Below are 23,132 nucleotides of genomic sequence, written 5' to 3' on the forward strand. Positions count from 1 at the left end.
CTATAGGGACACGGCCTGTGTATGATGTACAGGGTGTGGTATGGTATATAGGGACACTCTGCTATAGGGGCACGGCCTGTGTATGATGTACAGGGTGTGGTATGGTATAGAGGGACACTCTGCTATAGGGGCACGGCCTGTGTATGTGATGTACAGGCTGTGGTATGGTATATAGGGACACTCTACTATAGGGGCACGGCCTGTGTATGATGTACAGGCTGTGGTATGGTATATAGGGACACTCTACTATAGGGGCACGGCCTGTGTATGATGTACAGGGTGTGGTATGGTATATAGGGACACTCTGCTATAGGGGCACGGCCTGTGTATGATGTACAGGCTGTGGTATGGTATATAGGGACACTCTGCTATAGGGGCACGGCCTGTGTATGATGTACAGGGTGTGGTATGGTATAGAGGGACACTCTGCTATAGGGGCACGGCCTGTGTATGATGTACAGGCTGTGGTATGGTATATAGGGACACTCTACTATAGGGGCACGGCCTGTGTATGATGTACAGGGTGTGGTATGGTATAGAGGGACACTCTGCTATAGGGTGTCACGGAGCAAAGGTATACGTCTTCCTCCGGATGGTCTTTTGAATCAACACGGACGCAAGAGGTCGGGAGACAACAGCAATTTATTGTAATCCACAAAGTTAGTAGCCGGCGGCGGTCACATCAACCGTAATAACAATAAGTCCACAGAAGTCACAATCCAATGATAGCTTTGGCTCCTTGGTCCTGTAACTAAATCCTGGCTCTCTGCAGAGCTGTGCACAGGCCGGCTAACACATACTCTGCTATAGGGGCATGGCCTGTGTATGAGGTACAGGGTGTGGTATGGTATAGATGGACACTCTGCTATAGGGACACGGCCTGTGTATGATGTACAGGGTGTGGTATGGTATAGAGGGACACTCAGCTATAGGGGCACGGCCTGTGTATGATGTGCAGGCTGTGGTATGGTATAGAGAGACACTCTACTATAGGGGCACGGCCTGTATATGATGTGCAGGCTGTGGTATGGTATATAGGGACACTACTATAGGGGCACGGCCTGTGTATGATGTACAGGGTGTGGTATGGTATAGAGGGACACTCTGCTATAGGGGCACGGCCTGTGTATGTGATGTACAGGGTGTGGTATGGTATAGAGGGACACTCTGCTATAAGGGCACGGCCTGTGTATGATGTACAGGGTGTGGTATGGTATAGAGGGACACTCTGCTATAGGGGCACGGCCTGTGTATGATGTACAGGGTGTGGTATGGTATATAGGGACACTGCTATAGGGGCACGGCCTGTGTATGAGGTACAGGGTGTGGTATGGTATATAGGGACACTCTACTATAGGGGCACGGCCTGTATATGATGTACAGGGTGTGGTATGGTATATAGGGACACTGCTATAGGGGCACAGCCTGTGTATGAGGTGCAGGGTGAGGTATGGTATATAGGGACACTCTACTATAGGGGCACGGCCTGTATATGATGTACAGGGTGTGGTATGGTATATAGGGACACTGCTATAGGGGCACGGCCTGTGTATGATGTGCAGGCTGTGGTATGGTATATAGGGACACTATACTATAGGGACACGGCCTGTGTATGAGGTACAGGGTGTGGTATGGTATATAGGGACACTACTATAGGGGCACGGCCTGTATATGATGTACAGGGTGTGGTATGGTATAGAGGGACACTCTGCTATAGGGGCACGGCCTGTGTATGATGTACAGGCTGTGGTATGGTATATAGGGACACTCTACTATAGGGGCACGGCCTGTATATGATGTGCAGGCTGTGGTATGGTATATAGGGACACTACTATAGGGGCACGGCCTGTGTATGATGTACAGGGTGTGGTATGGTATAGAGGGACACTCTGCTATAGGGGCACGGCCTGTGTATGTGATGTACAGGGTGTGGTATGGTATAGAGGGACACTCTACTATAGGGGCACGGCCTGTGTATGATGTACAGGGTGTGGTATGGTATATAGGGACACTGCTATAGGGGCACGGCCTGTGTATGAGGTACAGGGTGTGGTATGGTATATAGGGACACTCTACTATAGGGGCACGGCCTGTATATGATGTACAGGGTGTGGTATGGTATATAGGGACACTGCTATAGGGGCACAGCCTGTGTATGAGGTGCAGGGTGAGGTATGGTATATAGGGACACTCTACTATAGGGGCACGGCCTGTATATGATGTACAGGGTGTGGTATGGTATATAGGGACACTGCTATAGGGGCACGGCCTGTGTATGATGTGCAGGCTGTGGTATGGTATATAGGGACACTATACTATAGGGACACGGCCTGTGTATGAGGTACAGGGTGTGGTATGGTATATAGGGACACTACTATAGGGGCACGGCCTGTATATGATGTACAGGGTGTGGTATGGTATAGAGGGACACTCTGCTATAGGGGCACGGCCTGTGTATGATGTACAGGCTGTGGTATGGTATATAGGGACACTCTACTATAGGGGCACGGCCTGTGTATGAGGTACAGGGTGTGGTATGGTATAGAGGGACACTCTGCTATAGGGGCACGGCCTGTGTATGATGTACAGGGTGTGGTATGGTATAGAGGGACACTCTGCTATAGGGGCACGGCCTGTGTATGATGTACAGGGTGTGGTATGGTATAGAGGGACACTCTGCTATAAGGGCACGGCCTGTGTATGAGGTACAGGTTGTGGTATGGTATATAGGGACACTGCTATAGGGGCATGGCCTGTGTATGAGGTACAGGGTGTGGTATGGTATATAGGGACACTCTACTATAGGGGCACGGCCTGTGTATGAGGTACAGGGTGTGGTATGGTATAGAGGGACACTCTACTATAGGGGCACGGCCTGTGTATGATGTACAGGGTGTGGTATGGTATAGAGGGACACTCTGCTATAGGGGCACGGCCTGTGTATGATGTGCAGGCTGTGGTATGGTATAGAGGGACACTCTACTATAGGGGCACGGCCTGTGTATGATGTACAGGCTGTGGTATGGTATAGAGGGACACTCTGCTATAGGGGCACGGCCTGTGTATGATGTACAGGGTGTGGTATGGTATAGAGGGACACTCTGCTATAGGGACACGGCCTGTGTATGATGTACAGGGTGTGGTATGGTATAGAGGGACACTCTACTATAGGGGCACGGCCTGTATATGATGTACAGGGTGTGGTATGGTATAGAGGGACACTCTGCTATAGGGGCACGGCCTGTGTATGAGGTACAGGGTGTGGTATGGTATAGAGGGACACTCTACTATGGGGGCACGGCCTGTGTATGATGTACAGGGTGTGGTATGGTATAGAGGGACACTCAGCTATAGGGCACGGCCTGTGTATGATGTGCAGGCTGTGGTATGGTATAGAGAGACACTCTGCTATAGGGGCACGGCCTGTGTATGATGTACAGGGTGTGGTATGGTATAGAGGGACACTCTGCTATAGGGGCACGGCCTGTGTATGATGTGTAGGCTGTGGTATGGTATATAGGGACACTCTACTATAGGGGCACGGCCTGTGTATGTGATGTACAGGGTGTGGTATGGTATAGAGGGACACTCTACTATAGGGGCACGGCCTGTGTATGATGTACAGGGTGTGGTATGGTATAGAGGGACACTCTACTATAGGGGCACGGCCTGTGTATGATGTGCAGGCTGTGGTATGGTATAGAGGGACACTCTACTATAGGGGCACGGCCTGTGTATGAGGTACAGGGTGTGGTATGGTATAGAGGGACACTCTGCTATAGGGACACGGCCTGTGTATGAGGTACAGGGTGTGGTATGGTATAGAGGGACACTCAGCTATAGGGGCACGGCCTGTGTATGATGTGCAGGCTGTGGTATGGTATAGAGAGACACTCTACTATAGGGGCACGGCCTGTGTATGATGTACAGGGTGTGGTATGGTATATAGGGACACTCTACTATAGGGGCACGGCCTGTGTATGATGTACAGGGTGTGGTATGGTATAGAGGGACACTCTGCTATAGGGGCACGGCCTGTGTATGTGATGTACAGGGTGTGGTATGGTATAGAGGGACACTCTACTATAGGGGCACGGCCTGTGTATGATGTACAGGGTGTGGTATGGTATAGAGGGACACTCTACTATAGGGGCGCGGCCTGTGTATGATGTACAGGGTGTGGTATGGTATAGAGGGACACTCTACTATAGGGGCACAGCCTGTGTATGATGTACAGGGTGTGGTATGGTATATAGGGACACTCTACTATAGGGACACGGCCTGTGTATGATGTACAGGGTGTGGTATGGTATAGAGGGACACTCTACTATAGGGGCACGGCCTGTGTATGAGGTACAGGGTGTGGTATGGTATAGAGGGACACTCTGCTATAGGGGCACGGCCTGTGTATGATGTACAGGGTGTGGTATGGTATAGAGGGACACTCTGCTATAGGGGCACGGCCTGTGTATGAGGTACAGGGTGTGGTATGGTATAGAGGGACACTCTGCTATAAGGGCACGGCCTGTGTATGATGTACAGGGTGTGGTATGGTATATAGGGACACTCTGCTATAGGGGCACGGCCTGTGTATGAGGTACAGGGTGTGGTATGGTATATAGGGACACTACTATAGGGGCACGGCCTGTATATGATGTACAGGGTGTGGTATGGTATAGAGGGACACTCTGCTATAGGGGCACGGCCTGTGAATGATGTACAGGCTGTGGTATGGTATAGAGGGACACTCTACTATAGGGACACGGCCTGTATATGATGTACAGGGTGTGGTATGGTATAGAGGGACACTCTGCTATAAGGGCACGGCCTGTGTATGAGGTACAGGGTGTGGTATGGTATAGAGGGGCACTCTACTATAGGGGCACGGCCTGTGTATGATGTACAGGGTGTGGTATGGTATAGAGGGACACTCTGCTATAGGGGCACAGCCTGTGTATGAGGTACAGGGTGTGGTATGGTATATAGGGACACTCTACTATAGGGGCACGGCCTGTATATGATGTACAGGGTGTGGTATGGTATAGAGGGACACTCTGCTATAGGGGCACGGCCTGTGTATGATGTACAGGGTGTGGTATGGTATAGAGGGACACTCTACTATAGGGACACGGCCTGTATATGATGTACAGGGTGTGGTATGGTATAGAGGGACACTCTGCTATAGGGGCACGGCCTGTGTATGAGGTACAGGGTGTGGTATGGTATAGAGGGACACTCTACTATAGGGGCACGGCCTGTGTATGATGTACAGGGTGTGGTATGGTATAGAGAGGCACTCTACTATAGGGGCACGGCCTGTGTATGATGTACAGGGTGTGGTATGGTATAGAGGGACACTCTGCTATAGGGGCACGGCCTGTGTATGATGTGCAGGCTGTGGTATGGTATATAGGGACACTCTACTATAGGGGCACGGCCTGTGTATGATGTACAGGGTGTGGTATGGTATAGAGGGACACTCTGCTATAGGGGCACGGCCTGTGTATGATGTACAGGGTGTGGTATGGTATAGAGGGACACTCTACTATAGGGGCACGGCCTGTGTATGATGTACAGGGTGTGGTATGGTATATAGGGACACTCTACTATAGGGGCACGGCCTGTGTATGAGGTACAGGGTGTGGTATGGTATAGAGGGACACTCTACTATAGGGGCACGGCCTGTGTATGATGTACAGGCTGTGGTATGGTATAGAGGGACACTCTACTATAGGGGCACGGCCTGTGTATGTGATGTACAGGGTGTGGTATGGTATAGAGGGACACTCTACTATAGGGGCACGGCCTGTGTATGATGTACAGGGTGTGGTATGGTATAGAGGGACACTCTACTATAGGGGCACGGCCTGTGTATGATGTGCAGGCTGTGGTATGGTATAGAGGGACACTCTACTATAGGGGCACGGCCTGTGTATGAGGTACAGGGTGTGGTATGGTATAGAGGGACACTCTGCTATAGGGACACGGCCTGTGTATGAGGTACAGGGTGTGGTATGGTATAGAGGGACACTCAGCTATAGGGGCACGGCCTGTGTATGATGTGCAGGCTGTGGTATGGTATAGAGAGACACTCTACTATAGGGGCACGGCCTGTGTATGATGTACAGGGTGTGGTATGGTATATAGGGACACTCTACTATAGGGGCACGGCCTGTGTATGATGTACAGGGTGTGGTATGGTATAGAGGGACACTCTGCTATAGGGGCACGGCCTGTGTATGTGATGTACAGGGTGTGGTATGGTATAGAGGGACACTCTACTATAGGGGCACGGCCTGTGTATGATGTACAGGGTGTGGTATGGTATAGAGGGACACTCTACTATAGGGGCGCGGCCTGTGTATGATGTACAGGGTGTGGTATGGTATAGAGGGACACTCTACTATAGGGACACGGCCTGTGTATGATGTACAGGGTGTGGTATGGTATAGAGGGACACTCTACTATAGGGGCACGGCCTGTGTATGAGGTACAGGGTGTGGTATGGTATAGAGGGACACTCTGCTATAGGGGCACGGCCTGTGTATGATGTACAGGGTGTGGTATGGTATAGAGGGACACTCTGCTATAGGGGCACGGCCTGTGTATGAGGTACAGGGTGTGGTATGGTATAGAGGGACACTCTGCTATAAGGGCACGGCCTGTGTATGATGTACAGGGTGTGGTATGGTATATAGGGACACTCTGCTATAGGGGCACGGCCTGTGTATGAGGTACAGGGTGTGGTATGGTATATAGGGACACTCTACTATAGGGGCACGGCCTGTATATGATGTACAGGGTGTGGTATGGTATAGAGGGACACTCTGCTATAGGGGCACGGCCTGTGAATGATGTACAGGCTGTGGTATGGTATAGAGGGACACTCTACTATAGGGACACGGCCTGTATATGATGTACAGGGTGTGGTATGGTATAGAGGGACACTCTGCTATAAGGGCACGGCCTGTGTATGAGGTACAGGGTGTGGTATGGTATAGAGGGGCACTCTACTATAGGGGCACGGCCTGTGTATGATGTACAGGGTGTGGTATGGTATAGAGGGACACTCTGCTATAGGGGCACAGCCTGTGTATGAGGTACAGGGTGTGGTATGGTATATAGGGACACTCTACTATAGGGGCACGGCCTGTATATGATGTACAGGGTGTGGTATGGTATAGAGGGACACTCTGCTATAGGGGCACGGCCTGTGTATGATGTACAGGGTGTGGTATGGTATAGAGGGACACTCTACTATAGGGACACGGCCTGTATATGATGTACAGGGTGTGGTATGGTATAGAGGGATGTAACGGAGCAAAGGTATACGTCTTCCTCCGGATGGTCTTTTGAATCAACACGGACGCAAGAGGTCGGGAGACAACAGCAATTTATTGTAATCCACAAAGTTAGTAGCCGGCGGCGGTCACATCAACCGTAATAACAATAAGTCCACAGAAGTCACAATCCAATGATAACTTTGGTTCCTTGGTCCTGTAACTAAGTCCTGGCTCTCTGCAGAGCTGTGCACAGGCCGGCTAACACATACTAACTGCTAGCTATATACTATATACTAAACTGTTACACCTATACCTGGGGGTGGGAAGGGCTGAGCCACAGATCCTTCCCCCCTCACCTATGCCAAGGAGAGCAGACTCCCTGTCTACTATGGACAATGCACCATCCAACATCTTCTTGGAGACACTGATCAGATTATCTCCACCCATTGTCCTCACTAGTTAGAGGTATTTGCATACAATGTGCTAACACACTAGACCCCAATCAGCCAACTACACATTGATGTTTACAACAGGTTAGAGAATACATTCCACATGAAATATATATTACACATTGCCTATAGTATAGACTCTAACCATCCCGTGACAAGGGACACTCTGCTATAGGGGCACGGCCTGTGTATGAGGTACAGGGTGTGGTATGGTATAGAGGGACACTCTACTATAGGGGCACGGCCTGTGTATGATGTACAGGGTGTGGTATGGTATAGAGAGGCACTCTACTATAGGGGCACGGCCTGTGTATGATGTACAGGGTGTGGTATGGTATAGAGGGACACTCTGCTATAGGGGCACGGCCTGTGTATGATGTGCAGGCTGTGGTATGGTATATAGGGACACTCTACTATAGGGGCACGGCCTGTGTATGATGTACAGGGTGTGGTATGGTATAGAGGGACACTCTGCTATAGGGGCACGGCCTGTGTATGATGTACAGGGTGTGGTATGGTATAGAGGGACACTCTACTATAGGGGCACGGCCTGTGTATGATGTACAGGGTGTGGTATGGTATATAGGGACACTCTACTATAGGGGCACGGCCTGTGTATGAGGTACAGGGTGTGGTATGGTATAGAGGGACACTCTGCTATAGGGGCACGGCCTGTGTATGATGTACAGGGTGTGGTATGGTATATAGGGACACTCTACTATAGGGGCACGGCCTGTGTATGAGGTACAGGGTGTGGTATGGTATAGAAGGACACTTTGCTATAGGGGCACGGCCTGTGTATGAGGTACAGGGTGTGGTATGGTATATAGGGACACTCTGCTATAGGGGCACGGCCTGTGTATGATGTACAGGGTGTGGTATGGTATATAGGGACACTCTGCTATAGAGGCACGGCCTGTGTATGATGTACAGGGTGTGGTATGGTATAGAGGGACACTCTGCTATAGGGGCACGGCCTGTGTATGATGTACAGGGTGTGGTATGGTATATAGGGACACTCTGCTATAGGGGCACGGCCTGTGTATGATGTACAGGGTGTGGTATGGTATATAGGGACACTCTGCTATAGAGGCACGGCCTGTGTATGATGTACAGGGTGTGGTATGGTATAGAGGGACACTCTGCTATAGGGGCACGGCCTGTGTATGAGGTACAGGGTGTGGTATGGTATAGAGGGACACTCTACTATAGGGGCACAGCCTTTATATGTGATGTACAGGGTGTGGTATGGTATATAGGGACACTCTGCTATAGGGACACGGCCTGTGTATGATGTGCAGGCTGTGGTATGGTATATAGGGACACTATACTATAGGGGCACGGCCTGTGTATGATGTACAGGGTGTGGTATGGTATATAGGGACACTCTACTATAGGGACATGGCCTGTGTATGATGTACAGGGTGTGGTATGGTATAGAGGGACACTCTACTATAGGGGCACGGCCTGTGTATGAGGTACAGGGTGTGGTATGGTATAGAGGGACACTCTACTATAGGGGCACGGCCTGTGTATGAGGTACAGGGTGTGGTATGGTATAGAAGGACACTTTGCTATAGGGGCACGGCCTGTGTATGAGGTACAGGGTGTGGTATGGTATAGAGGGACACTCTGCTATAGGGGCATGGCCTGTGTATGAGGTACAGGGTGTGGTATGGTATAGAGGGACACTCTGCTATAGGGGCACGGCCTTTGTATGAGGTACAGGGTGTGGTATGGTATAGAGGGACACTCTGCTATAGGGGCACGGCCTGTGTATGAGGTACAGGGTGTGGTATGGTATAGAGGGACACTCTACTATAGGGGCACAGCCTGTATATGTGATGTACAGGGTGTGGTATGGTATAGAGGGACACTCTGCTATAGGGGCACGGCCTGTGTATGAGGTACAGGGTGTGGTATGGTATAGAGGGACACTCTACTATAGGGGCACAGCCTGTATATGTGATGTACAGGTTGTGGTATGGTATATAGGGACACTCTGCTACAGGGACACGGCCTGTGTATGATGTGCAGGCTGTGGTATGGTATATAGGGACACTATACTATAGGGGCACGGCCTGTGTATGATGTACAGGGTGTGGTATGGTATAGAGGGACACTCTGCTATAGGGACACGGCCTGTGTATGATGTACAGCGTGTGGTATGGTATATAGGGACACTCAGCTATAGGGGCACGGCCTGTGTATGATGTACAGCGTGTGGTATGGTATAGAGGGACACTCTGCTATAGGGGCACGGCCTGTGTATGATGTACAGGGTGTGGTATGGTATAGAGGGACACTCTGCTATAGGGACACGGCCTGTGTATGATGTACAGGGTGTGGTATGGTATATAGGGACACTCTGCTATAGGGGCACGGCCTGTGTATGAGGTACAGGGTGTGGTATGGTATAGAGGGACACTCTACTATAGGGGCACGGCCTGTGTATGATGTACAGCGTGTGGTATGGTATAGAGGGACACTCTGCTATAGGGGCACGGCCTGTGTATGATGTACAGGGTGTGGTATGGTATAGAGGGACACTCTACTATAGGGGCACAGCCTGTATATGTGATGTACAGGGTGTGGTATGGTATATAGGGACACTCTGCTATAGGGACACGGCCTGTGTATGATGTGCAGGCTGTGGTATGGTATAGAGGGACACTCTGCTATAGGGGCACGGCCTGTGTATGATGTACATGGTGTGGTATGGTATAGAGGGTTACTCTGCAGGGTCTTCCGCTATAGGGGACACGCTCTGTTGGTCTCCTGACTAATGAACTACTTTACATCTTACAGGAATGTGTCCAGCTCTTGTACATTTCGCTGATTAGGAATTTGTGATTCATTTGGATGCACATGACAAGTCCTAGGAGCGCCTCGCCCCATGTTACTCTGTAAGGACATTGGCGGGAATGGTATTTCCTCCACTATTCTAGATCCCCGGAGATCCAGGCAGAGTCACAAAATCCCGTATTAACCATTCAGTTATTTACTATCTATTAACTATTATCACATTTATCTTCTTTCAGAGGTTGTGCCAACCTGGAGGGGTGTAATGTACAATACCAAGTGTCAGAAGGAGGGGTGTAATGTACAATATATAGTGTCAGAAGGAGGGGTGTAATGTACAATACCAAGTGTCAGAAGGAGGGGTGTAATGTACAATATATAGTGTCAGAAGGAGGGGTGTAATGTACAATATATAGTGTCAGATGGAGGGGTGTAATGTATAATGTATAGTGTCAGATGGAGGGTGTAATGTACAATGTATAGTGTCAGATGGAGGGGTGTAATGTACAATATATAGCGTCAGATGGAGGGGTGTAATGTACAATATATAGTGTCAGATGGAGGGGTGTAATGTACAATATATAGTATCAGATGGAGGGGTGTAATGTATAATGTATAGTGTCAGATGGAGGGGTGTAATGTACAATATATAGCGTCAGATGGAGGGTGTAATGTACAATATATAGCGTCAGATGGAGGGTGTAATGTACAATATATAGTGTCAGATGGAGGGTGTAATGTACAATATATAGTGTCAGATGGAGGGTGTAATGTACAATGTATAGCGTCAGATGGAGGGGTGTAATGTACAATATATAGTGTCAGATGGAGGGTGTAATGTACAATATATAGCGTCAGATGGAGGGTGTACTGTACAATATATAGCGTCAGATGGAGGGGTGTAATGTACAATGTATAGCGTCAGATGGAGGGGTGTAATGTACAATGTATAGCGTCAGATGGAGGGGTGTAATGTACAATATATAGTGTCAGATGGAGGGGTGTAATGTACAATGTATAGCGTCAGATGGAGGGGTGTAATGTACAATGTATAGCGTCAGATGGAGGGGTGTAATGTACAATGTATAGTGTCAGATGGAGGGGTGTAATGTACAATATATAGTGTCAGATGGAGGGGTGTAATGTACAATGTATAGTGTCAGATGGAGGGGTGTAATGTACAATGTATAGCGTCAGATGGAGGGGTGTAATGTACAATATATAGTGTCAGATGGAGGGGTGTAATGTACAATATATAGTGTCAGATGGAGGGTGTAATGTACAATATATAGTGTCAGATGGAGGGGTGTAATGTACAATATATAGTGTCAGATGGAGGGGTGTAATGTACAATATATAGTGTCAGATGGAGGGGTGTAATGTACAATATATAGTGTCAGATGGAGGGGTGTAATGTATATATATATAGTGTCAGATGGAGGGGTGTAATGTACAATATATAGTGTCAGATGGAGGGTGTAATGTACAATATATAGTGTCAGATGGAGGGGTGTAATGTACAATGTATAGTGTCAGATGGAGGGGTGTAATGTACAATATATAGTGTCAGATGGAGGGTGTAATGTACATTATATAGTGTCAGATGGAGGGGTGTAATGTACAATATATAGCGTCAGATGGAGGGTGTAATGTACAATATATAGCGTCAGATGGAGGGTGTAATGTACAATATATAGCGTCAGATGGAGGGTGTAATGTACAATATATAGTGTCAGATGGAGGGGTGTAATGTACAATATATAGCGTCAGATGGAGGGTGTAATGTACAATGTATAGCGTCAGATGGAGGGTGTAATGTACAATGTATAATGTCAGATGGAGGGGTGTAATGTACAATGTATAGCGTCAGATGGAGGGTGTAATGTACAATGTATAGCGTCAGATGGAGGGGTGTAATGTACAATGTATAGCGTCAGATGGAGGGGTGTAATGTACAATGTATAGCGTCAGATGGAGGGGTGTAATGTACAATGTATAGCGTCAGATGGAGGGGTGTAATGTACAATATATAGTGTCAGATGGAGGGTGTAATGTACAATATATAGTGTCAGATGGAGGGGTGTAATGTACAATATATAGTGTCAGATGGAGGGTGTAATGTACAATATATAGCGTCAGATGGAGGGTGTAATGGACATTATATAGCGTCAGATGGAGGGTGTAATGTACAATATATAGTGTCAGATGGAGGGGTGTAATGTACAATATATAGTGTCAGATGGAGGGGTGTAATGTACAATATATAGTGTCAGATGGAGGGGTGTAATGTACAATATATAGTGTCAGATGGAGGGGTGTAATGTACAATATATAGTGTCAGATGGAGGGGTGTAATGTACAATATATAGTGTCAGATGGAGGGGTGTAATGTACAATATATAGCGTCAGATGGAGGGTGTAATGTACAATATATAGCGTCAGATGGAGGGTGTACTGTACAATATATAGTGTCAGATGGAGGGGTGTAATGTACAATATATAGTGTCAGATGGAGGGGTGTAATGTACAATGTATAGCGTCAGATGGAGGGGTGTAATGTACAATGTATAGCGTCAGATGGAGGGGTGTAATGTACAATGTATAGCGTCAGATGGAGGGGTGTAATGTACAATGTATAGCGTCAGATGGAGGGTGTAATGTACAATGTATAGCGTCAGATGGAGGGGTGTAATGTACAATGTATAGCGTCAGATGGAGGGGTGTAATGTACAATGTATAGCGTCAGATGGGGGGGTGTAATGTACAATGTATAGCGTCAGATGGAGGGGTGTAATGTACAATGTATAGCGTCAGATGGAGGGGTGTAATGTACAATGTATAGCGTCAGATGGAGGGGTGTAATGTACAATGTATAGTGTCAGATGGAGGGTGTAATGTACAATATATAGCGTCAGATGGAGGGTGTAATGGACATTATATAGCGTCAGATGGAGGGTGTAATGTACAATATATAGTGTCAGATGGAGGGGTGTAATGTACAATATATAGTGTCAGATGGAGGGGTGTAATGTACAATATATAGTGTCAGATGGAGGGGTGTAATGTACAATGTATAGCGTCAGATGGAGGGGTGTAATGTACAATGTATAGCGTCAGATGGAGGGGTGTAATGTACAATATATAGTGTCAGATGGAGGGGTGTAATGTACAATGTATAGTGTCAGATGGAGGGTGTAATGTACAATATATAGTGTCAGATGGAGTGTGTAATGTACAATATATAGTGTCAGATGGAGGGGTGTAATGTACAATATATAGTGTCAGATGGAGGGGTGTAATGTACAATATATAGTGTCAGATGGAGGGGTGTAATGTATAATATATAGTGTCAGATGGAGGGGTGTAATGTACAATGTATAGTGTCAGATGGAGGGTGTAATGTACAATATATAGTGTCAGATGGAGGGGTGTAATGTACAATATATAGTGTCAGATGGAGGGGTGTAATGTACAATATATAGTGTCAGATGGAGGGGTGTAATGTACAATGTATAGTGTCAGATGGAGGGGTGTAATGTACAATGTATAGTGTCAGATGGAGGGTGTAATGTACAATATATAGTGTCAGATGGAGGGTGTAATGTACAATATATAGTGTCAGATGGAGGGTGTAATGTACAATGTATAGTGTCAGATGGAGGGGTGTAATGTACAATGTATAGCGTCAGATGGAGGGTGTAATGTACAATGTATAGTGTCAGATGGAGGGGTGTAATGTACAATGTATAGCGTCAGATGGAGGGTGTAATGTACAATGTATAGCGTCAGATGGAGGGTGTAATGTACAATATATAGTGTCAGATGGAGGGGTGTAATGTACAATATATAGCGTCAGATGGAGGGGTGTAATGTACAATATATAGCGTCAGATGGAGGGGTGTAATGTACAATATATAGCGTCAGATGGAGGGGTGTAATGTACAATATATAGTGTCAGATGGAGGGGTGTAATGTATAATATATAGTGTCAGATGGAGGGGTGTAATGTACAATGTATAGTGTCAGATGGAGGGTGTAATGTACAATATATAGTGTCAGATGGAGGGGTGTAATGTACAATATATAGTGTCAGATGGAGGGGTGTAATGTACAATATATAGTGTCAGATGGAGGGGTGTAATGTACAATATATAGTGTCAGATGGAGGGGTGTAATGTACAATATATAGTGTCAGATGGAGGGTGTAATGTACAATATATAGTGTCAGATGGAGGGTGTAATGGACAATGCCACTCCTGGACTCTGGCCTGCTTGCAATGTGTTTTGTGCACTGACCGATGACCCTGATAGATTATGACATGATATAGGGATTTTCCGCTCACCATTTGCCACCGGATAATTTAAATCCACAAACAACGAGGTTTATGGAAAAGTCTCCCAGGAGTAACTCAGCGATTCTAAAGGCATTCGGCTACCATCTCCGTCACTGCTATGTTACAGGGTCCTCCATGCTGGGATTCTGGGTTTGTCCCGATAGCTCCACATGTGAAGTTTGTTTGTTCCTCTGGTCCTACAGAACCGTCTTCATGTAAGTTACAATTTATTCTAGCTGAATGGTAATCTTGTTTTATCCTTTCAGTCCATGCGACGTGCAAACCGAGGAACTGTGGGTGGTTACTTTCTGGCGGGGAGAAGCATGTCATGGTTCCCTGTAAGTTACCTGTATACTATCTCCAACCAAATAAAACCGCAGTGAGGACTGAAACAGTGAGCGAGTCCTAATCCGAATAATAACCAGAAAATGAAAATTCTCAAAGGCTGCAAAGTGTTATCTGATAAAGTACGACTCGTATATAGCTGAGAGATCAATTCTGGATGAGGGAACACCTTAGAATAATATATTATCCTGCTTACACTACTGTATATACAATCTGCTCTATAACCTGTAGATAGGACACTATATACAATCTGCTCTATAACCTGTAGATAGGACACTATATACAATCTGCTGCTCTATAACCTGTAGATAGGACACTATATACAATCTGCTCTATAACCTGTAGATAGGACACTATATACAATCTGCTCTATAACCTGTAGATAGGACACTATATACAATCTGCTCCTCTATAACCTGTAGATAGGACACTATATACAATCTGCTCTATAACCTGTAGATAGGACACTATATACAATCTGCTCCTCTATAATCTGTAGATAGGACACTATATACAATCTGCTGCTCTATAACCTGTAGATAGGACACTATATACAATCTGCTCTATATAACCTGTAGATAGGACACTATATACAATCTGCTCCTCTATATCCTGTAGATAGGACACTATATACAATCTGCTCCTCTATAACCTGTAGATAGGACACTATATACAATCTGCTCTATAACCTGTAGATAGGACACTATATACAATCTGCTCCTCTATAACCTGTAGATAGGACACTATATACAATCTGCCCCTCTATAACCTGTAGATAGGACACTATATACAATCTGCTCCTCTATAACCTGTAGATAGGACACTATATACAATCTGCTCTATAACCTGTAGATAGGACACTATATACAATCTGCTCTATAACCTGTAGATAGGACACTATATACAATCTGCTCTATAACCTGTAGATAGGACACTATATACAATCTGCTCTATAACCTGTAGATAGGACACTATATACAATCTGCTCCTCTATATCCTGTAGATAGGACACTATATACAATCTGCTCCTCTATATCCTGTAGATAGGACACTATATACAATCTGCTGTATAACCTGTAGATAGGACACTATATACAATCTGCTGTATAACCTGTAGATAGGACACTATATACAATCTGCTCTATAACCTGTAGATAGGACACTATATACAATCTGCTCCTCTATAACCTGTAGATAGGACACTATATACAATCTGCTCCTCTATAACCTGTAGATAGGACACTATATACAATCTGCTCCTCTATAACCTGTAGATAGGACACTATATACAATCTGCTCTATAACCTGTAGATAGGACACTATATACAATCTGCTCTATAACCTGTAGATAGGACACTATATACAATCTGGTCCTCTATAATCTGTAGATAGGACACTATATACAATCTGCTCCTCTATAACCTGTAGATAGGACACTATATACAATCTGCTCTATAACCTGTAGATAGGACACTATATACAATCTGCTCTATAACCTGTAGATAGGACACTATATACAATCTGCTCTATAACCTGTAGATAGGACACTATATACAATCTGGTCCTCTATAATCTGTAGATAGGACACTATATACAATCTGCCCCTCTATAACCTGTAGATAGGACACTATATACAATCTGCTCCTCTATAACCTGTAGATAGGACACTATATACAATCTGCTCCTCTATAACCTGTAGATAGGACACTATATACAATCTGCTCCTCTATAACCTGTAGATAGGACACTATATACAATCTGCTCCTCTATAACCTGTAGATAGGACACTATATACAATCTACTCCTCTATAACCTGTAGATAGGACACTATATACAATCTGCTCCTCTATACCCTGTAGATAGGACACTATATACAATCTGCTGTATAACCTGTAGATAGGACACTATATACAATCTGCTCCTCTATAACCTGTAGATAGGACACTATATACAATCTGCTCTATATCCTGTAGATAGGACACTATATACAATCTGCTCTATAACCTGTAGATAGGACACTATATACAATCTGCTGTATAACCTGTAGATAGGACACTATATACAATCTGCTCCTCTATAACCTGTAGATAGGACACTATATACAATCTGCTCCTCTATAACCTGTAGATAGGACACTATATACAATCTGCTCTATATCCTGTAGATAGGACACTATATACAATCTGCTCTATAACCTGTATATAGGACACTATATACAATCTGCTCCTCTATAACCTGTAGATAGGACACTATATACAATCTGCTCCTCTATAACCTGTAGATAGGACACTATATACAATCTGCTCCTTTATAACCTGTAGATAGGCCACTATATACAATCTGCTCCTCTATAACCTGTAGATAGGACACTATATACAATCTGCTCCTCTATAACCTGTAGATAGGACACTATATACAATCTGCTCCTCTATAACCTGTAGATAGGACACTATATACAATCTGGTCCTCTATAATCTGTAGATAGGACACTATATACAATCTGCCCCTCTATAACCTGTAGATAGGACACTATATACAATCTGCTCCTCTATAACCTGTAGATAGGACACTATATACAATCTGCTCCTCTATAACCTGTAGATAGGACACTATATACAATCTGCTCTATAACCTGTAGATAGGACACTATATACAATCTGCTCCTCTATAACCTGTAGATAGGACACTATATACAATCTACTCCTCTATAACCTGTAGATAGGACACTATATACAATCTGCTCCTCTATACCCTGTAGATAGGACACTATATACAATCTGCTGTATAACCTGTAGATAGGACACTATATACAATCTGCTCTATAACCTGTAGATAGGACACTATATACAATCTGCTCCTCTATAACCTGTAGATAGGACACTATATACAATCTGCTCCTCTATAACCTGTAGATAGGACACTATATACAATCTGCTCTATATCCTGTAGATAGGACACTATATACAATCTGCTCTATAACCTGTAGATAGGACACTATATACAATCTGCTGTATAACCTGTAGATAGGACACTATATACAATCTGCTCCTCTATAACCTGTAGATAGGACACTATATACAATCTGCTCCTCTATAACCTGTAGATAGGACACTATATACAATCTGCTCTATATCCTGTAGATAGGACACTATATACAATCTGCTCTATAACCTGTAGATAGGACACTATATACAATCTGCTCCTCTATAACCTGTAGATAGGACACTATATACAATCTGCTCCTCTATAACCTGTAGATAGGACACTATATACAATCTGCTCCTTTATAACCTGTAGATAGGCCACTATATACAATCTGCTCCTCTATAACCTGTAGATAGGACACTATATACAATCTGCTCCTCTATAACCTGTAGATAGGACACTATATACAATCTGCTCCTCTATAACCTGTAGATAGGACACTATATACAATCTGCTCTTCTATAACCTGTAGATAGGACACTATATACAATCTGCTCCTCTATAACCTGTAGATAGGACACTATATACAATCTGCTCCTCTATAACCTGTAGATAGGACACTATATACAATCTGCTCCTCTATAACCTGTAGATAGGACACTATATACAATCTGCTCTATAACCTGTAGATAGGACACTATATACAATCTGCTCCTCTATAACCTGTAGATAGGACACTATATACAATCTGCCCCTCTATAACCTGTAGATAGGACACTATATACAATCTGCTCCTCTATAACCTGTAGATAGGACACTATATACAATCTGCTCTATAACCTGTAGATAGGACACTATATACAATCTGCTCCTCTATAACCTGTAGATAGGACACTATATACAATCTGCTCCTGTATAACCTGTAGATAGGACACTATATACAATCTGCTCTATAACCTGTAGATAGGACACTATATACAATCTGCTCCTCTATAACCTGTAGATAGGACACTATATACAATCTGCTCCTCTATAACCTGTAGATAGGACACTATATACAATCTGCTCTATAACCTGTAGATAGGACACTATATACAATCTACTCTATAACCTGTAGATAGGACACTATATACAATCTGCTCTATAACCTGTAGATAGGACACTATATACAATCTGCCCCTCTATAACCTGTAGATAGGACACTATATACAATCTGCTCTATAACCTGTAGATAGGACACTATATACAATCTGCTCTATAACCTGTAGATAGGACACTATATACAATCTGCTCTATAACCTGTAGATAGGACACTATATACAATCTGCTCCTCTATAACCTGTAGATAGGACACTATATACAATCTGCTCCTTTATAACCTGTAGATAGGACACTATATACAATCTGCTCCTCTATAACCTGTAGATAGGCCACTATATACAATCTGCTCCTCTATAACCTGTAGATAGGACACTATATACAATCTGCTCCTCTATAACCTGTAGATAGGACACTATATACAATCTGCTCCTCTATAACCTGTAGATAGGACACTATATACAATCTGCTCCTCTATAACCTGTAGATAGGACACTATATACAATCTGCTCTATAACCTGTAGATAGGACACTATATACAATCTGCTCCTCTATAACCTGTAGATAGGACACTATATACAATCTGCTCTATAACCTGTAGATAGGACACTATATACAATCTGCTCTATAACCTGTAGATAGGACACTATATACAATCTGGTCCTCTATAATCTGTAGATAGGACACTATATACAATCTGCTCCTCTATAACCTGTAGATAGGACACTATATACAATGTGCTGTATAACCTGTAGATAGGACACTATATACAATCTGCTCCTCTATAACCTGTAGATAGGACACAATATACAATCTGCTCCTCTATAACCTGTAGATAGGACACTATATACAATCTGCTGTATAACCTGTAGATAGGACACTATATACAATCTGCTCCTCTATAACCTGTAGATAGGACACTATATACAATCTGCTCCTCTATAACCTGTAGATAGGACACTATATACAATCTGCCCTCTATATCCTGTAGATAGGACACTATATACAATCTGCTCCTCTATAACCTGTAGATAGGACACTATATACAATCTGCTCTATAACCTGTAGATAGGACACTATATACAATCTGCTCCTCTATAACCTGTAGATAGGACACTATATACAATCTGCTCCTCTATAACCTGTAGATAGGACACTATATACAATCTGCTCCTCTATAACCTGTAGATAGGACACTATATACAATCTGCTCTATAACCTGTAGATAGGACACTATATACAATCTGCTCCTCTATAACCTGTAGATAGGACACTATATACAATCTGCTCCTCTATAACCTATAGATAGGACACTATATACAATCTGCTCCTCTATAACCTGTAGATAGGACACTATATACAATCTGCTCTATAACCTGTAGATAGGACACTATATACAATCTGCTCCTATATAACCTGTAGATAGGACACTATATACAATCTGCTCCTCTATAACCTGTAGATAGGACACTATATACAATCTGCTCCTCTATAACCTGTAGATAGGACACTATATACAATCTGCTCCTCTATAACCTGTAGATAGGACACTATATACAATCTGCTCCTCTATAACCTGTAGATAGGACACTATATACAATCTGCTCCTCTATAACCTGTAGATAGGACACTATATACAATCTGCTGTATAACCTGTAGATAGGACACTATATACAATCTGCTGTATAACCTGTAGATAGGACACTATATACAATCTGCTCTATATCCTGTAGATAGGACACTATATACAATCTGCTCCTCTATAACCTGTAGATAGGACACTATATACAATCTGCTCCTCTATAACCTGTAGATAGGACACTATATACAATCTGCTGTATAACCTGTAGATAGGACACTATATACAATCTGCTCTATATCCTGTAGATAGGACACTATATACAATCTGCTCCTCTATAACCTGTAGATAGGACACTATATACAATCTGCTCCTCTATAACCTGTAGATAGGACACTATATACAATCTGCTCCTCTATAACCTGTAGATAGGACACTATATACAATCTGCTCTATAACCTGTAGATAGGACACTATATACAATCTGCTCCTCTATAACCTGTAGATAGGACACTATATACAATCTGCTCTATAACCTGTAGATAGGACACTATATACAATCTGGTCCTCTATAACCTGTAGATAGGACACTATATACAATCTGCTCCTCTATAACCTGTAGATAGGACACTATATACAATCTGCTCCTCTATATCCTGTAGATAGGACACTATATACAATCTGCTCCTCTATAATCTGTAGATAGGACACTATATACAATCTGCTCCTCTATAACCTGTAGATATGACACTATATACAATCTGCCCCTCTATAACCTGTAGATAGGACACTATATACAATCTGCTCCTCTATAACCTGTAGATAGGACACTATATACAATCTGCTCTCTATAACCTGTAGATAGGACACTATATACAATCTGCTCCTCTATAACCTGTAGATATGACACTATATACAATCTGCCCCTCTATAACCTGTAGATAGGACACTATATACAATCTGCCCTTCTATAACCTGTAGATAGGACACTATATACAATCTGCTCTATAACCTGTAGATAGGACACTATATACAATCTGCTCCTCTATAACCTGTAGATAGGACACTATATACAATCTTCTCCTCTATAACCTGTAGATAGGACACTATATACAATCTGCTCCTCTATAACCTGTAGATAGGACACTATATACAATCTGCTCTATAACCTGTAGATAGGACACTATATACAATCTGCTCCTCTATAACCTGTAGATAGGACACTATATACAATCTGCCCCTCTATAACCTGTAGATAGGACACTATATACAATCTGCTCCTCTATAACCTGTAGATAGGACACTATATACAATCTGCTCCTCTATAACCTGTAGATAGGACACTATATACAATCTGCTCTATAACCTGTAGATAGGACACTATATACAATCTGCTCTATAACCTGTAGATAGGACACTATATACAATCTGCTCCTGTATAACCTATAGATAGGACACTATATACAATCTGATCCTCTATAACCTGTAGATAGGACACTATATACAATCTGCTCTATAACCTGTAGATAGGACACTATATACAATCTGCTCTATAACCTGTAGATAGGACACTATATACAATCTGCTCTATAACCTGTAGATAGGACACTATATACAATCTGCTCCCCTATAACCTGTAGATAGGACACTATATACAATCTGCTCTATAACCTGTAGATAGGACACTATATACAATCTGCTCTATAACCTGTAGATAGGACACTATATACAATCTGCTCTATATAACCTGTAGATAGGACACTATATACAATCTGCTCCTCTATAACCTGTAGAGAAGATAATTGTGTATTATTGGTGTGTAAGAAGAGTTGTCATGGGGCCCTCTGTGGAATCGAGTAGAGCTTGTACAGACGCCATATACGCTGATGGTAAGTTCTTGTCTCTTGCAGGTTGGAGCCTCCCTTTTTGCCAGTAACATTGGCAGTGGTCACTTTGTAGGACTGGCTGGCACTGGGGCTGCGTCCGGTTTAGCAGTTGCTGGATTTGAATGGAACGTAAGGCTTGTTCTAATGTGACTTTGTTAGATGTAAAATCTATTCAGAGAAAAAAGTGAGGAAGTGGCCATATTGTTCTTAGATGGGTGTCAATGTGGTGGAATGCCTTTGGCACCTTCTTCATCTCTTAGACAATGGCCCAGCTTAGAGTAGAACATGGATTCCACCAGAACTGCAGCGTTTCAGCTCAGCTCTCTGGCAATGTCCAAAGCTTATTCTACCCCCGATTCTCATCCCCGGTCTGACCTAACCTGCTCCACTGCATGACATGTACAGACTTGGTGAAGGTGCGGAAAGGACAG

At 44.0% G+C, this 23,132-nt stretch overlaps 1 protein-coding gene across 1 annotated transcript in view; it reads left to right on the forward strand.

The window, feature by feature from the left end:
* Window positions 1-15,134: 15,134 nt before the first annotated feature.
* The window catches only part of SLC5A2 (solute carrier family 5 member 2), a 44,593-nt gene continuing 36,595 nt past the window's right edge, over window positions 15,135-23,132 (forward strand). Inside the window, exons 1-2 of the mRNA XM_075285050.1 lie at window positions 15,135-15,206; window positions 22,726-22,830. Of these exons, the coding sequence (XP_075141151.1) occupies window positions 15,138-15,206; window positions 22,726-22,830 (174 nt within the window). The 5' untranslated portion in view covers window positions 15,135-15,137. The remainder of the gene's footprint in view (window positions 15,207-22,725; window positions 22,831-23,132) is intronic.

Source organism: Leptodactylus fuscus, chromosome 8 (assembly GCF_031893055.1).
Source record: "Leptodactylus fuscus isolate aLepFus1 chromosome 8, aLepFus1.hap2, whole genome shotgun sequence".
Lineage (NCBI taxonomy): Eukaryota > Metazoa > Chordata > Amphibia > Anura > Leptodactylidae > Leptodactylus > Leptodactylus fuscus.